The sequence below is a fragment of the Leopardus geoffroyi genome, chromosome C1 (assembly GCF_018350155.1).
Source record: "Leopardus geoffroyi isolate Oge1 chromosome C1, O.geoffroyi_Oge1_pat1.0, whole genome shotgun sequence".
NCBI lineage: Eukaryota > Metazoa > Chordata > Mammalia > Carnivora > Felidae > Leopardus > Leopardus geoffroyi.
Window position 1 is genome coordinate 81,025,646 of NC_059328.1, and position 18,327 is coordinate 81,043,972.

The 18,327-nt window shown below is 41.1% G+C and overlaps 1 protein-coding gene across 9 annotated transcripts in view; it reads left to right on the top strand.

Moving 5' to 3' along the window:
* RWDD3 (RWD domain containing 3) overlaps nt 1-18,327 on the top strand; it is a 148,963-nt gene that overhangs the window by 5,935 nt on the left and 124,701 nt on the right. For 5 of the 9 annotated variants that reach the window (XR_006712499.1, XR_006712497.1, XR_006712496.1 and 2 more), the window contains exons 1-5: nt 5,752-5,884; nt 12,968-13,455; nt 15,421-15,536; nt 15,635-15,771; nt 18,158-18,249. Coding sequence is in view for 4 of the 9 variants with exons in the window: in XM_045478370.1 (XP_045334326.1) it covers nt 5,800-5,884; nt 12,968-13,455; nt 15,421-15,536; nt 15,635-15,749 (804 nt within the window). In the remaining 5 variants the exon portion in view is untranslated. Of the gene's footprint in view, nt 1-5,751; nt 5,885-12,967; nt 13,456-15,420; nt 15,537-15,634; nt 16,308-18,157; nt 18,250-18,327 lie in introns of those variants that run through there. The other 4 variants (XM_045478370.1, XM_045478372.1, XM_045478373.1 and 1 more) reach the window with 4 other exon arrangements.

Genomic DNA, 18,327 nt, shown 5'->3' on the forward strand with positions numbered 1-18,327 from the left:
ATACTCACTGAATTCCTAATTTGCTAGGCACTCTTTTAGGCATGGAGGGTACAGAGGTGAACAAGATTGATAAGGCCCCGAGCTTCATGGAAATAAAAATTCTCATGGAGACAGACAATCAGCGGGTCGGACTCTGTTTTTGATGTCTGGCTGCTGACAGCTTTCAAGCCCCAGCCCTCCCTTTTCTCTTCTGTTCCACCTCCAGACAAGTGGGTAAGAAAGTCTGGGCACTCCCTCCCTTGTTCAGGCCACAGAAACCCCAGGGAGGCACAGGAGAATTCTAACCCCGGACCCACCCCCTAACCACAGTGAACAGCAGAGCCATTTGTCCCTGCCTTCAGTTAGGCCATTTTGAATTGCCCTGCTCTTTCCAGAAAGCCTCAGCATGTGAGCAATAAACTCTTTCAGACCCTCCTGGTGCATGTGTGTCCTCATCACTTTGTACATCTGAACCACTTTGGTGGTGCTGGTGGGGCACCGATCCTGTTTTCTGTGGAGCAACCACGAGACACATGTAAACAAATAAACAAGTTGATTTCATATAATGGTAAGTGTTATGGGAAAAATAAAACGAGACAATGAGACAGACAGTGAGGGGTGGTCGCGGTCAAGGGATGGAAAAAGGGTAAATTATGTGTGTGACGACTTAATCTCTTGACTAAAACTCCACTTGATGTGGTGGGGACTGCCAGCTGCCTCCCAATATTTTCCCTTTCTCCATAATAAGAAAGGAATAATAATAATAATGGTTCATTTCTTCCTCTACTTTTCGCCTGATACATGGCCTCTCAGTAAAAATGACATTTTCCAACCTCTCTTTTTGCTGGGAGTGGTCATGGAACTAGATTGTAGTCAAATAGATTGGACAGAATCCTATTCTCCTGCCCAGATATAGACTTGGTGGTTGGAGTTCCGATGGCCGCCCTGCAGCACAGCACGGCACGCACAGGGGATCAAAGCTGTGCAGGGTAGGGCCACCGAAGGGAAAGACAGTAGGTCCCTACGCTGTGGGGTACCCGAGCACTGCCTGCCTCCCTCCTCTTGAACCTTTAAGACAAAACCACTTGTCTCTTGTTAAGGGCACTGAAGTTTCAGGTTTTATGCTTTTTCTTAGGAATGAATCCTAAGCCATACATTTGTTGAACACATGTATGTGAACACATGTATGAACTTTAGAACCTGTTATCTTCTTTTCTTTTCCCTTCCCTCCTATTTCCTCCCTTTCTTTTCTGTTCTTTTTGTCCTTATGAGCAGTATGCAAAACTCAAATAGCTGACGTATTTTCTATTGAATACATTTTAGAAATTAACTGTTATTGTAGAGAATATAAAATACACAAGAGTAGACAGAATAAAATACCGAATCCTTCTGCACCAAAACTCTGCCTCACCAATTATTAATCTATGGTCAACTCAGCCACATCCGCACTCTAGCTTCTCCCCATCTTCCTACATTATTTTGAAGCAAATCTCAGACCGCATATTATTTCCAAATGAAGTTTTCAGGTCTCTCTGTTGCTTAAAAAGCAGATGAAGCAATATTCTTCTTTTAGAAATAAAGCCAAATTTTAACTCATGTTCTTCTTTACTTCATAAAAAATCATCCTTTCTGTATCATCTTCTGAAGTGTTCCTATTTCCCAGCTCGTTGCTCCTCCCCCACTCCTCTTTTTCTCCCTCATTCCCTTGTTCCCTCCCTCTCTCTGTATCTAATACATCTTTTGCCTATAGGTCCCCCACTTTAAAAAAAAAGGAAATCCAGGTCTAATTTTCCCATAGATGTGGTTCTTTGATCTACCTCCCTCTTTCAATTTTCAACCACAGAGAATCTATTTTGCCAAAATGGCAGAGTTTCCTCATTTATAGTCCCTTTATGAGTCTGAAAGGAAGGATTTTTAAAAAGTCACATAGTCTCCAAACTAACCCCCCCCCTTTCCTCATAATAAAAACTGGCTACATTGTAGTACAATGTGAGAAAATATAATTAATAAGAGGAATCCAGTTACAATAGTTGCCAAAGTTAAGTATTGGATGTTATTTTAACTATACAAACTCTAAAACCCTAATGGTACTGAAGACTTGTTTTTATAAATTGATAAGGCATTGTGGACCTGGGCCATGTGGATGTTTTCCCACAAAGCAAGCTGGAACTGTTTTGCTATCACTCATGCATAAGAATCAAGCGTGTTTTTCATAGGCAGAGTGTAACCAATCTTTTGGAGTTAAGTACAGATTATCTGGACATGGTAGAGGCAGATCTTGCCACAAAATGGTATAAGAGTCACTGTCAAATTCTCATGGATTTTATTCGCTCTTATTTTGTTATCTTGGTGAAAAATAAATTTGTTGACTTTCACACTGTAACAGAACGAAAAGAGCTATGACCAATCAACACAACTGACTTTGTGTACTTTTGGAAACCTACGGTGTTCCCAAGCGTTACAAACATATTTCTCCTCTGGGAACTTGTGGGAGGTACACCCATTGCTTTCACCTATTGATACTAAACTTCGCACCAATATGGAAAAGTGGTGAAAGAACCTGTAATTGTTGCTCATTGTGTTTACCCAGCTAACCGAAGACTTAAGTCTTTGAGAACAAGGTTCGTTGCTTTCATCTCTATATTTCAAAACACTCAGCTCGTAGGGCCAGACCAGTCAACAGTCCAGGTGTGCCCAAGAACGTTTTGTGAAATAAGTAAATACAGAAAAATACAGAAATTCTTTAGACAAAACCAGTAGCACAACTTAACTGAAGTTCAGGTTCATTTAGCATGTTGGCATTTAATGCCTCTTTTGTTCTTTAAGTGGTTCTCTCTCTCTCTCTCTTTTTTTAAGTTTTTATTTTAATTCCAGTTAGTTAACTTAACAGTGTTATATTAGTTTCAAGTGTACAATCCTCTGGGTGGTTCTTAAAAGCATTTTTACTTGTCTTATAGTTATGATCATTTTCCTTACCACGTCTCATTACTTCAGTATTTAGCTTTTTTGACATGATACTAACGTTTAACCAACCATTCCTAATACTCTTTTTTTTTTTTAATGTTTATTTTTGAGAGGTGGGGAGAGGCAGAGAGAGAGGGAGACAGGATCCAAGGCAGATTCCACAAGGACAGCAGAGGGACGGATGCAAAGCTCAAACTCACAAACCACAAGATCATGACTTGGGCCGAAGTTGGACGTTCAACTGACTGAACCGCCCAGGCGCCCCTCTCCTAATACTCTTAAAATTGTGTGTTCCACTTCTATGCCCAAGTGGGGTTTGACTTAAAATTTCAGATACAGAGTGAGTATTTAGATCTACACACTACTCAAGATAAAGTGAATAGAAGTGTTTTCCAAGAGAAGTTAAAGGAACTATCTCCTGGGCTAGTGGTTTTAACTGGAGATGAAAGATTGAAAACTTCTCCCCCTTATGGTCTTGGGAAAACAACTATTTAGAAGAGTTGTATGTATAAATAATATTCTAGCCACCCATACACTGTTTGAGGGAGAGGAAGTGGCAGAGAGAGAGGCAGAGAAAGAGACAGTGATCTAACTAGACATTCATCCACATGTCTAGACATTCATTCCACATTTAAATATTTTGAATTTTCAGTAGCCTGTGAATACAAGAAAATTTATTACATTAAGGTAGGCTTTAGATATTTGACATGTAGCTGATATTTTCATAGTGTGAGAAATATCAAGCTGACATTATACTTTCTCTGCGATGATTACTTCCAAATGTCAGAGAGTAGAAACTTATTCATGGGATTTCAGGGCCTTAGGATAGTGTCAATTTAAAAGACATTCACATCGACTTCTTTTTTATTTAAACATGCTAAATGGAGGATGAAAAGCAGGTTAAGAAATCAACAGAGAAAGGAAGAGCAAAGAAGAAACCTATTGACAAGAAAATTTTGAATAGATTGATGTAGTCTTACATAAATTTCATGGAATCCTAGCTGACAGCAGCCTTCCTGATTGTCTCCTAATATTTCTGACAACTGGAGTCTTGCTGTTCACATTACTTCACTCATATCACTTACGTTGAATTTGGGAAATTAAAAAAAAAGATACGAACTATTTGATTTTTTTATAGACCACTTTTAATAAGTCAAATAACTAATATTTGTATTTTAATACTGACATTAGACTTTAAAATTAAATAACTTAGTGATATTTTAAATTAACAATTTATTCTTTTGTTCACCGAACTCCTTAGAAACTAGTTATGAGCCTACTGCACTGCTGCTATTTTGGAAATAACTCAAAGAAATTTAAAGAATTATTATTAAACAAATTGGCCACCTCAGAGATAATTGTGAGTTTAAATAAATCTTTGTCTTTCCAACTATGTGCATGGCAGTGCTCTTAATTACTTGGGGTCACGGAAATCCCATGGCAGGGCATCCTGTGAAATGCATTTCTCCCGCAGTCTATCTGGTTAGATTTCCTTTCTGTTTTTGGAAGTCAGCATCTTTCCTTTTTAAAATCCCTCTTTAGCAACAGTGGTAATGATGTTGACGATGGTAACATGGATTCAGAATCTTAAAACCAGTCCCTTTTGTTGTGACTTCTGTAGGTCAGTGACAGGAGTCACTGTGTAGCCATCTAAATTCTCTGATTTATCTTACAAAATGTTATTTCTGCTACAAACAAAAATTGTGGAACTTCCAAGAGCTAGACCAGCTACTTCTTGGCGTTGCAAAATTTTAAATTGTTATTTGGAAAAACAAAAGGACAAACCAAACATGCTGACTGATAGAACTATCACAGAGGATCACTGTAATCTTCTTGTTCACTAAATCAAAACTGGTACAAAAGGGATTAATAATTCTAAAACCCTATTGGTATTGCTCAAATTCTTAAACTGAGGTGCTGGATTCAAGGATGATCATTACATTATTAAGCTTTAAGAGTCACATGTTTTGTAAGCATCGAATATCACAAAATGAATAATACTGAAAAGCCAGCGATTGCTACATTTACACACTTGATTGTACCCCAAAGACCAAGGAGTCTGGGCTATCCCCTGTAAAGGCAGGAGACAAATGGGGAAGGTGAAGACGTTAAGAGGCCTATCCAGGACCACCCCAGTAACATCCGTAGAATGGCAGGACCGGCAGGTCCAGCCCTCTGCTTTTGCCGCGTTGAGAGAAAGAGGTCCCAGGAATCCAGCCCTGTTCCAGAGTCCCAGCGCCAGTTACAGCTCAGCATCTGGGGTTGTTACTGCCCCGGGGCCTTTTCCGGGAGTCCCACGCTGCCAGGGTCACTGCAAGCTTCATCGGACAGAGTCTCACCTGCTCTGTTACCTCTCATGTCCCCAACACCTACTTCAATTCTGAGCCGGACGAGGGCTCACCTCCCCGCTGGTCACTTTTCCTGCTTGTTTTTGTCTCCCTAATCGCCAAAGTTCCTTTCGCCCAGACTGTTCTCTACCCAGGCAGCCTAAGGCCAAGTCTGGGAGGGAATGGTGGGCGTTCAAAGCTTTAGCCTGGGCTAAAGCTAGGGGATCTTGGGTTTTGCCGGGAGGCCTCCTCCCTCTGTCAGGAAAGCAACGGGTGAGCTGCACGATCGCCGCAGGCCTCCGGGAAAAGTACCCCCAGAACGACCGAGCCTCGCGTCCGGAGTCAACCAGCAGGAGCTTGTGGGCGGGACTCCTACCGCCGCCGTCCCCTCGCGGTCCAGCGCGCGGGAGAGGCGCGGCGCGCCCCCCAGTGGCTGCCCAGCCGCACCGCTCGGGGCCGATGGAGGGAGGGACGGCGGCGGCGGCGGAAGGGGAGGGGCGGCGGCGGCGGCAGCAGCGGCGGGGTGGCCATGGCGGAGTCGGCGCGGGAAGAGCTCTCGGCCCTGGCCGCGATTTTCTGCGGGCCCGGCGAGTGGGAAGTGCTGAGCCACTCAGGTGACTACCCCGCGCCCGAGGGGCCGGGCGCCCTTCCTCCCCACCACCGCGACTGGGCTCCCTGCCCCGGGGCCCGCCCTGGGGGACCCGGCTAGTTGAAGGACGGAACGACCCGCCTCGGGACCGGAGATGTGTGGGAGCTGGCGGGAGAGTGAGGAGCCCCCCCCCTCCGACGTGAACAGTGGCGCGAAGCGCTCGCCGGCCCGCCCCGCCCCGCCCCACTGGCACCGGCCAAGCGCCGGGCCCTGCTCCCGGAGCGCGCTCCCCTGCGCTTCCCCGGCCGCCCGTATCGACTTTAGATCTCACCTTGGAAAGAGGCCTACCCTGACACCCTCTGCTTAAACCCAGCCGCCCCAAATTGCATTTTGTGCTTTGTAAGCTCTGCATTATTTCCTTCAGGGCATTCGCCATGGTTTTAACTCCATCTGGGCATTCAATGTCCCAGCTTACGGGATGGCAGGCACCCTGTGTGTTACGTAATCACAAAACTCCACGGCCCCAGGACAGTGTCAGGCATACGGTAGTCAGTAAATGTGAAATGAATTTTTGAATTCGCCCAGTGCTCTATCCAAACGTTTTCTCGGTCATGTTTCCAAGTTGATTGCTTTTTTGCTTTTTTCTAGTCCACTGAAAGGTGGCTGGCTGTTGCTCTTGGGGACTCGAACCATCAGCTCACGTGTGCTTATTCCCTGTAAACACTGACAAGGTTTCAAAGACACCGCCCGTGCCCTCTAGGAGCTTACAGTCTAGAAAGGTTCTTGTGGCTATTTTTTGATGATAGTTAAAGCTAATTCTGTCCCTGTCTGTGACTTCTGTTAAGTAAAAACCAAAACTGCAGATTATGAAAAAGTGCAGTGATGCAGATAATTTTCAGTTTTCATTTAGATTTTATTTTTTTTATTTTTAAATTTTTTTTTTCAACGTTTATTTATTTTTGGGACAGAGAGAGACAGAGCATGAACGGGGGAGGGGCAGAGAGAGAGGGAGACACAGAATCGGAAACAGGCTCCAGGCTCCGAGCCATCAGCCCAGAGCCCGACGCGGGGCTCGAACTCACGGGCCGCGAGATCGTGACCTGGCTGAAGTCGGACGCTTAACCGACTGCGCCACCCAGGCGCCCCTCATTTAGATTTTAAATACATTATGTACCTATTTTGGCATGGGATTCAGCCTTCTGTTATGTTTCAGCAACTACTAAAATTGCCTTTGTGGCCATAACTTGGTTGACCTTTAAGTAGGTAGTCTAAAAATGGTCTGGGTGTTGTGAGAAAGCCATCTAGGACTAAGGTTTCCTGGTATCGTCCGGTGGCCTCTTCACACAGGAAGCCAGAGCTGGGCCTTTTCGTTTATTCTTCCTTGCATCACCTGTGGTCGTGTGACCACTGCTCTGTTCCAGACACTGTGAAGCAATTCGGATAACGGAGCTTTATAATCCATATGAAGGAATTTACTTGTAGTGTTTTCTTGTCATCCCATTTCTTATTGGATAGCATTCATAATTTCTCATCATCTTACTGTCTCCATGTCTCTTTTTATTGGTAATTACTTCTGTCTGAGGCAGGCTATTTGAGAGATCATCAGTTTTCCTAAGTTCCTTCATTATGACTCAGCTGGGAATAGCCTGGAAAAATGAACATATGGTTTCCCATCACACCTCCAAGAGGATGAAATGGTAGTGGGCTGAGCGTAAGACGCTGCTAACAGGTCAGAGAAAACCCAAAAAAGTCAGCATAGAAAGAAAGCAGTTTCTTAATAGAACACTGTGGGCCCTTTATCTGCTGTTAAATTGAGCATGACTTTCAAGCCATGCCTCCTAATTAATTTAATTCAGTGTTCTGGCATCAATAAGTAATTGAATTATAAAAGAATTCAGTGTAACAACTTAGGACATTTTGTTGCTGAAAGGTTCGTTGGAGAATAGAACAATTCAGTGACTCAAATAGGGATGTTTGATGTTCACAACTGGGAATTCAGGGTAAGGTAAGGACTTCTTTAACAGACCACAATAAACATACAGTGGGCTGCTGGCTGCCATTCTCATAGTCACTGTTAGCTTGGGTTGGAGGATATAAGCTTGATACCAGAATATTCTTAACACCATCACTTCCTTTCTGGCCTCCCCGCAAATATGCTGCTTCTTGTTTGCCACTGGAATCAGGAGAACATCATGGAACATTGTGGGTGGGATTGTACTTCTTGTATGAGGTAGCCTAGGAAGGGTTAGGCTGTCAACCCGAGGGTCAACTAAAAGGCCTTGAGATTGAAGAGGCTGAATCCCTGGAATCAGTTAAGTTGGCCTAATTTGTGCTGGGAATTTCAGGGAAGTTAAGCACATGGCCTCTTTACAAAGGTTATAGTAAGCTTATAATAAGAGGCATCAGGTATAACTGTTCTCTTACGGGTACGAATTATGTAAACCCTCACACTGCTGTCTACTAGGCAGGGCTGTGGGTAGATCAAATCAGGAATATTCTGCCCTTCCCTGTACAGTGCAGTCGGGCCAGGTGCCAGATTTAATGGAGTCACCTACCATGTACCTGATACTTCAAGTGCATTGAGAAGTTAACAAACAGATGCTCAGACTGGTTCAGTAACCACCTGGCACCAGAGTGTATGGACCCTTGCACTGTATCATACTCCTTGATAGTAATGGGGCTGCTGCGTGAGGAAGATAATTCTTAGCAAGGATAACATTTGTGAAAGAGCAATAATGAGCACCCAGAGAAAAGAGATGGGTATGACCCGACTTTTATTCAGAATGATTCTGAAGGGGAGTGTTGTGCATGTATATGCGTGCACGCCGATCAGAGGAGAGTGATACTGTTATAAATCCTCATTTTCCTGATGAGATACTTGAGGGTCACAGATTGTATTACTGTAGTCGGTGCTCATTATATGTGAAGTTGTATTTCTAGAAATTATCTTGCGGATCAAAAAGTTGTAAAATGGGAGGTACGTAAGACTCAATAGCATATAATATGCTTGCACGGTAGCTTCAGAGTGAATTTTTGTATTCTGCTAACACTCATGTTCAGATTGGATTGGGCCCTCTTGCAAAATGAATCATGACTGTCACCCACTGACCCCTCTAAATCTGCTCAGCTCTGTTTCCTGCTGTTTGTCAGTACTGAGCTCACCTCTGTAAAACCAATTCAGCCTTGAACTTTACTTCTAAAGGATGGGATTGCCACTTTTAGCTTCCCTTATTTTTAGTTTCCCTTTTTCCATTTTTCTCTAACCACATTTTAAACACCTAAAAACCCAGCTGTAACTTAAAAACAAGCGCAAGGGGGACGCATGCTTGTGGTGAGCTGCCTGGGAGCAAGAGGAAAGAAAACCCTGTGCAGTGAAGTATCAGAGGATACTGGGGGCCTCATCGGTTTTCTGAACAAAGTCTTACTCTGAGGATATTTAAAAATTGAAAAATAAAAAGCAAGTATAAGGAAAGTCAGTTGTATATGGTTTCTTAATGAGTCTAAATGAATCTTGAAGAACTTCTGTTAGATTGTTTACACTTTCCGATGTCTTCTGTTATTGGACAGCATTTATTAAGTTTCTCTTGTGTGACTGTGAAGTAGGGGAAAGCCTTAAAAGTGACATTGCTGTGGAATTTCGTGTTCAGCTTTTCTAGTTTGAATTTCTGTTGTTTGGAGTGTGATTAGGTATATAATTTCTTTCATGTATTTGTAAGGAAGAATAAGGTTTGAAACCTATTTTAGTTTGTGTTTTACTTATGAAATTGATAGACTTATTATAAGGCAGAGTGACTTATTTAAAAAAAAAAAAAAAAAGACTAGGGAATTTGTTAATTCTCAACCAGAGGCAAGACCTACATGTTTTGGTGGGGTCTTTAGATTAAAATCGTTTTGGGACTTAGGAAAATTTTGGTTTTCTAGGGCAAGCATAAGTTTTCTAGGGCATAGGTGTTTATTGACAATGATGAATTTGTGAGTTAAACTTAATAACGAGTTTTTTGAGGCCAGGGAATGGCAGAGCTTAGCATTAGATTTAGAGCATGATTATTTTTCTGTTAATCGCTGTTTCTAAGCTGTTAATAATCTTAAAGCAGATAGAGACAACTTTGTTTTTTGAATCTCTTTTCTTAATGAAAAAATCAGATTGACAGTACATGTGGTTACATGAAAAATTCTGACTTGAGAGACACCCTGTTTAGTTGCGTGTACAAACCAAGGCAGATATGAAATGGAGGGGTAATATGCATACTTCTAGAGTTTCAGGAAGAAAACGAGTTTTTAAAAGAATATGTACTTTTATTATATCGGCAGAGTGGTGTATGTTATTGGGCTTTTCGTTTTCCTGCAGCGATAATATCATTTTGTGTAATTTTAGTTTGCAGCCCCAGTGTGTGTGTGTGTGTGTGTGTGTGTGTGTGTGTGTTGGCAGGGGGGAATGGGCAGGGAGTCACTGTCACCAAGAAGACCAATTAGGAAGAATGTTAATCCTTTCTGGTTTTTGAAAGACTCAAAGCAATTTTCCTTCTAAACATACACCCAATAATTTTACAATTTTCTAAGACAAAAGTCAGGATTTCTCCCATTGCTTTTCTTTTTGCTGACTGGGACCAGAAAATTACTAGGAGAGGAAAATGAAAATTGGTAAGGATTTGAATGGCCAGCTCAGTAGCCTTTTCATACTTTCTCCCTGGACTGCTTGTTTCTGTCAATTGGTTATCTGCACTGGGGAGGAACAGGTGGGTACTTACACGACAGGGATTGGAGAACACTGTGGGTTTCAGAGTTTTGTCAGAAAGAGATCCTGGCTAGAACGGAAAAGCTTGCTTTGTGGGTACAGGTATAGTATTAGTTTCCTGTGGCAACTGTAACAAATTTCTGAAAATGTGGTGGCTTAAAACACATATTCGCTTTTATAGTCCCAGAGATCAGAAGCCTGAAATCACTTTCACTGGGCTAAAATCAAGTGGTCAGCAGGGCTGTGTTCCCACTGGGGACTCTGAGGGTGAATCCATTTCTTTGCCTCTTCCAGCTTCTATAGCTGCATTTCATGCACCCCTTGGCTCATGGTCCTCCTCTGTCTTCAAAACTGACATCATGGCATCTGGCTTCAGTGACTATATTGCCTTCTGTGGTACAATCTCCCTCTTCCTTACTCTTGTAAGGACACTTGTGTTATATTTTGCGCCCGTCTCGGGGTCGTTAACCTAATCACATCTGCAAAGGCCCTTTTGCCATGTTCTGGGGATCAGAACACATGCATCGTTGGACCATTGTTCAGTCTCGCACAGGTAGCAGTGACTTCTGCACCTGTGAGACCCGTGGTGACGAGCTAGCCACATAATGCTTAGAGCTGTGTAGCTGTAAAATGAAAAAGTTTCTTATAACTTGTAAAATTACTTCTTGGTTGTTGTCTAAAAAGAAAATTGAGATATTCCAGTGTGAAGAAAATAATTCATTTGGTTCAACTGTAGTAATTCTGGTATGAAAGTACCACAAAATAAGTTCAAAGTACCATGGGAATCATAAGACAGATTTTAGGTGAATATTTGTTGACTGATGAATGTATGAAGATCTTCAAAAGTTAAGCTTCCCCTCGAGAGAGAAATTGGGCTCCCTAGAGGTTTTCTGGAGAGTTTATTCAGCCTGATGGTTATACGTTGCCTGTAGGTGTATTTATAATGCCCATTTCACATAGTGAAGTGTACTGATCTGACATATACGGACCCTATTTAATAATAAAATATTTAAAAAATGAGGAACTGGCTGGAAGAAACAAGGGTTTTGAGAAATGTGATGGATCATAGAGGAATGTACTAAAATTTAGAGAATTTTTCTTTATACAGTACACATTTTTCTCATGTCAACAAATTTTGGCTGTATCACTTTAATACGATCTTTATAATGGTTACCATTCGTGTTTCTGGGTGGTGTCTTAAAATAGTAGTGCTTTGCAGCTGATACTGAAGAGTCTATTAAAAACAAAAAACAAAACACGACAAAAACCTCTGTGCCGCAGATATGTTTGGTCCTGTATGAATCAATGTCTGTCCCAACAGCTTCTGTATTAATGGGATCAGATGGCTAGAAAGCCGTTTTAATGTTCCGTTTGGTTCTCTTAAGGGAGACACATTCAGGTTCCAGTTGTTGAGGCTGTGGGGCAGCAATCCAGGTATGAAAATGAGAAAGGTTTGCCTGCCTCTCTTGTGAAGGAGAATGGAACGGGGGCGTGTGGAGAAAGAAGTAGGGGTAGAGAGAGGCAAGTCAGCTTCAAAGAGAACCGTCTGCACCCAGTTCTCTTCTACTCTGCTCTTCTGATCTGTGTGCTGCTTGCCCCCTGCAGAATGAATCAGCCTGACGTTTTATCAACTTTTTGAAAAGTGGGGTGAAGTGGTGTGGAACACATCAGAGGGGTGAAGTGGAGCAAATCTGAAAGAGAGCAGAGTGTTTCATCTCCTATCCTGTGTGTGCTTCCCCCCTCCTCCTTCTGGAGCCAGAAAGGGCTGAATTGATGTCCGCCCCATTTTAGTTCATCTTGCTACCTTCATGTTGCACTGATACTAATATATTTGAAGTAAGAAAAGAGCAGGGCCGGGCAGTTACTGTATCATGCACAGTCATCAGTTTCTCTGCCCCTGCAACCACACAGCATCCCAGTGTTTGCTTTGACTTGAATTTGCCCCAAAGTGACCTTCCTTGAGCGTACTGTATCACTTTTTAATTAATTACTGATTTTATATATACACAATACTGTTTCTCTGAATGTTCATATGAGTTTATTACGAGTTTCCAGAATTATAACTAGGTCTGGGTGGGAAAAAAATTTGTGATGAGAAACCCTCTGGGAAATCTGAATAAAAATGGGGCAATAGCCGGTGTAAATGCCAGAGAAGTCCTGGGTGCTGGTATGCATGAATCCATGAGTATATATGTATGGCTGAAGGAGATCATCTGTAATTCACAGCTCTCTTAGTATTATGTGTCTCTTTGCAAAATAACTCAAGTTTTCTCATGAAAAATAAGTAGATCTGGAAACACAAATTTTGACTTCTTAGTGTTCCATTCAAATCACATTATGTATAGCTAATAATTATTTTTGGGTGCTTTCCAGAGACAGATGGGACCGTGTTCAGAATTCTCACAAAAGCTGAAGGACTTATGGGTGAGGATGTACCTTTAGAATTGCTGTTCCACTTACCGGTAAATTACCCATCGTGTCTACCTGCCATCTCGGTTCACTCGGAACACTTGACCCGGGCCCAGTCCATGACCGTGAAAGAGAAGTTACTTAAGCAAGCAGAGAACCTTTTGTCGGAACCTATGGTTCATGAGCTGGTTCTCTGGATTCAGCACAATCTCAGGCACGTCCTCAACCAACCAGAAACTGGAAGTGGCCGTGAAAAGTGTACCTTTGCAACAGGCACGACTGTGGATGATGGACTGTGGATGACTCTTTTGCATTTAGATCACATGAGAGCAAAGACCAAATATGTCCAAACTGTTGAAAAGTGGGCTTCTGATTTACAACTGACAGGAAGACTGATGTTCATGGGTAAAATAATACTGATTTTACTACAAGGAGACCGAAGCAATATCAAGGTGCCAGAAAGTTTAATGTTGAATATGAATTTGGCTATTTTCTGCCAAAATGGTGTTAATGGATCTCTATCTTCTTAAGAGTGTCGTTAACTTCTAATTATATCTACAAACTTGTAAAGCTTGAATAAGTAGATGATATTTGAAAAATCATTCCAGGGGCGCCTGGGTAGCTCAGTCAGTTAAGCGTCTGACTTTGGCTCTGGTCTTGATCTCACAGTTCCTGGGTTCAAGCCCTGCATCAGGCTGTCTGCTGTCAGCACAGAGCCCGCTTTGGGTCCTCTGTCCCCCTTTATTTCTGCCCCTCTCCTACTCTCTCTCCCCCCCCAAAAAAATAAATAAACTTAAAAAAAATCATTCCGCATAACAAAAGTAAGGGGTTATAAAAAAGATCTCTGTGGTGCATGAATGTTTGTAATTAGCTTTGAGCCTTAACTTTATAAATGTGCACGAAAAGTTTGTGCGTGTTTGTATTTCATTCTTTGGCACAGCACGGTGTCTATTTGTGGGTAGTCTGTGAAAGGTTAAACTTTTTGGCAGTTAAAAACACATTCTGACACTTTAATTTGGCTCCTCTAATACCTGGAAAGAGGCGCTGGTCCTTCCTAAGGAGGATTTAGTGTTAGTGGAAGTAGAATCGTTAGGGCTGTCAGCTTGTCACCACCCACCTAACTTTTGCTTTCCACCTGACTTGTCTCAGCAGCTGCTTTCAAAATCATCATCTTCAGATTTTCCAAGTTCGAATTCTCAACTCATCTCACCTGTTTTATGTGGTACCAGACAAGGAAAGCTGCTTATTATATTTTATATCTTGAAAGCGCTACAAATCACTTAATAGGTTTTGTGCTTTCAGATAGGTTGGGTCAAGAATACTTACAATTGGATTTATTCAGAACCTATTAAGCTTGCACAACCCATAATCTGAAAGATTTGTAAAATAACTACCTAGCTTTTTTTAGGGTGGGCGCTTATCACAATACGTAATTGGTATTTGGTTAACCGGATGAGTGCTGGGTTTATACCATACAGATACCACAAATAATTAAAGCTTAATCTAAATCTTGGTTTGAGGTCTGACCAAAGAGCCAGGTGTTTTAAGGTGATTTATAGTATATCTACAAAACTTGATATTTCAAGTAAACTACTGACTGACAAAATGAATACAAATTAATATCCGTGTTCGTATTTCCCTGAAAGTCTCAGATTTTTCTTTAAGCCAGCTCAGGAACGTTAGTCTAAGCGCAGCTGTTCTGCAGATGTTCCGCAGATTGGATCCATCAATCAATTAGCAAGTATTTATTCATTTGACTCGAACTTTGCTAATGTAGAGAAATTACACTTTTTAAAGAGTTCTTTTATTATTATTATTATTATTATTATTATTATTATTATTATTAGCTTTCCCTAAAATGCCACTTCATGTAAATATCTCTATTCGATTTTCTAAGATTGTGTATCAGGGTGGAGAATTACAGGTACATATTTATAGATGCCATGCCATTTGGAATGGCAAGTGCTGTGTGCCTGTTAACCTCCTCCAGACATGGAAGTAGTGACATTAATGGCAGTAGTTGGTACTATTAATTGTGCCATAGCTGTGTGTGGCAGCCTCTCTGAGTGCTTTGCATGTATTAACTCATTTAACCATCACAGCTTCCCTTGAGGTAGGTGCTGTTATGAGTACCATGTCATGGAGCAGGCTCTGAGGCACAGAGGGTGTAGGCGGCCAGACTGGAATCTGATCTAGGAGGCTGCATGGTCCAGATTTAAACCTGTGTAGTTTGCATCCTTCCACCAGCACATTATGCTGCCTAGTGTAGAAAGACACCATAGCCCTCTTATTGCTTGATTCAGAAAGGGGGTACTCTTTACGTAGGAAAATAAGCCTGCAGATTTATGGCTCCTTTGAAACTAGGACTTTGAGATTCAGAGTAGCATCTGTTTTTAATGTACTGATTTATCATTTAGGAATACCTGATTCTTCAGAAAACCTCCAAAGTAGATGTGGACTCAAGTGGAAAGAAATGCAAAGAGAAAATGATTAGTGTACTGTTTGAAACAAAAGTACAGACAGAACACAAAAGGTATAATTTAGTACTATTGCAGAACGAAAAGTAACTGAATCGATAATTATACTCTGACAAATCTAGGCATATTCATGAGTTTCTCTTGTATAATGCAGGTTTCTGGCATTTGAAGTCAAAGAGTATTCATCGTTGGATGAGTTACAAAAGGAATTTGAAACTGCAGGACTTAAGAAGCTTTTCTCCGAATTTGTGCTTGGGCTGGTAAAATGAAATGGAAGACAGGAATCTTTTAGTAAGATAGCAATAGTTTTTTGTTTTGTTTTGTTTTGTGTTTCACATTGGGTTTTGGGAATGGCTAATTGAAATCCTCACAAGGGAACAATTTTAAAGTTTCTCTGAAGCAAAATGATAGCTACCATTCTAACTTCAGGAACAAAACCCAATTTTGTTTATGGAATATTAAACAGTAAAACCATCCATGTATTCTAATTTTTGCCAGCAAAGACTAGGTTCAATAGATGGAATGTTATTTGCAAGATAAATATAAGATGATGATGGTAAATGAGCCCTTGTGTTTGTATAGCAGATTTGTTTGGAACTGTGCAATTTTCTGGCTAATTTTCTTGTAATTAAATGAATTTTTTTAAAGGTTTGTTTTCGTGTTTACTTTTTTCATGTTTACATTTTTAGCATTTGATCACGATTTTCCCCTATTCAGCTTATTATATCTAATGTTTTAAGTTGAATGTTAAGAAAAATATAACACTGATTTCTTTGTGGAAGTGCATGAATTGTCAGCTTAAATAAAATCAAAGAAGTTCTGTAGAACTTGATTTATGATCGCTTTCTTTGAGGTCCCAGATAGCACAGTACCTGCCAGTTACAGGACTAGAGAGTCTATTTATTTATTTTTTATTTATTTTTTAATTTTTTTTTTTCAACGTTTATTTATTTTTGGGAGAGAGAGAGACAGAGCATGAACGGGGGAGGAGCAGAGAGAGAGGGAGACACAGAATCGGAAACAGGCTCCAGGCTCTGAGCCATCAGCCCAGAGCCTGACGCGGGGCTCGAACTCACGGACCGCGAGATCGTGACCTGGCTGAAGTCAGACGCTTAACCGACTGCGCCACCCAGGCGCCCCCTAGAGAGTCTATTTAAATTAAAATTCTTTTTTGAAAAATTCACCTTCTGGTTTTACAAGGGGAAAACTGTTTCACACAAAATGAACTTGACTTGTTGGATGGAGGAAATGATATAGAGATACCATTAAAAAAATATTTTTTAATGTTTATTCATTTTAGAGGGAGAGAGAGAGAATGTGAGCAGAGAAGGGGCAGAGAGAGAGGGAGACAGAGAATCTGAAGCAGGCTCCAGGCTCTGAGCTGTCAGCACAGAGCCGTACGCGGGGCTTGAACTCACAAACAGCGAGATCATGACCTGAGCTGAAGTCAGACGCTTAACTGACTGAACCACCGACTGCGCCCCAAGATACCATTATTTTATTTCTTAGGAAATCTGTTAAAGTATGATAACCTTAAAATATATTTACTATGACCCAAGAAGAGAAGAAACCAGAAAATAAAAGCTTGCATTAAAATCTCTAACAAGTGTAAGGAGCCATTTACATTTTAGAAAGGATATTTGTGTTCACAAAGCCAACTGTACTTCTGAAATAAGGGGCCAAGTGATGGAGGAAAGGCCACACAAATCCCTCTCCCTGCGATCTATGAAGTACAGTGATGTAATTATAAAATCCTAACCGATGTGAGGCATAAGCGAGGGTACGTTCGAGCATGCCGGTAGTATTCCTTGACAGCATTGCTCTGGCATCATGGTGGTTCAGTCTGATTGTCTCACTTTTCAGGCACCCTTACAATTAAGTTATTCCTACATAATGATCATTTTATGGGGTTCCAACGAGGGGGGATTTTCGGTTCATTTTATCTCATTCAAGGATATTTGTGATTTTTTTTCCTGGAGAACTGGTAAATGTTGTTAGGTTGTTCTATGGGAACGGTATGGCAAGGAGACACTAGGCTACTGATATGCTAAACTGAAAATAGGCTTGAAAATTTGGGACTGGACGTTATTACCACTTTCTTTGACTTAACTAAACGAGGGGATTAAAAGTTACTGCCATCAAGGTTGTAGCAGTAGCAGTAGTAGGAGGCTGGGTCTGAATTTTATCACAAGAGAACTGCGAGTGCTTCATTTTGCCTTGACTCTTCTGTGCTCAAGTGTTTGCCACACCATGATTTAATTTATGGTTCTCCTTCAAACTCTCATCTTCAGATTTGACCTTCCACCCCTAGAGAAGAGCTTGAATCAGGCAAAATTGAATGTTGGTAATGACTTTCTCCAAATTAATTACATTTCTATTTGCTAAAATGTTTTAAAAGTATTGGTTTTGATTTTTTTTTTTTTTGTGGATGTTTACATCTAAGTCTTTCACAAATGTATACACATTGGAATGCAAAACTAACCTTGACGGTGTTAGAGATTTATATGAATTTAATTTGATGATCTCTGAATAAAAGAAAATTTAAAATCATGTGCAAAAAGTCTGTAAGAGTCTCTGGTATTTTCTTAACTGGAGGAAGATATTTTTTTATCTTCTTATATTTTTATTTTCTTAACTAGAGGAAGATTTTACTAAAACCCTGATGCTTTCTTTTCAGCTTGAGGTACTTCTGAAAAGCTAATTAGGACTTCCAGAAGATAGAAGATGGGGGGCCAAGGGCTGGGACCCCTGAAGGACTGCACTGTAAGAGTAAGTACTAGTTGTCCTAGTACTATAGCTAAAGTTTGTGGATTCTGTTAGGTCCAGAATGTCTTAAGCTTTGAATTT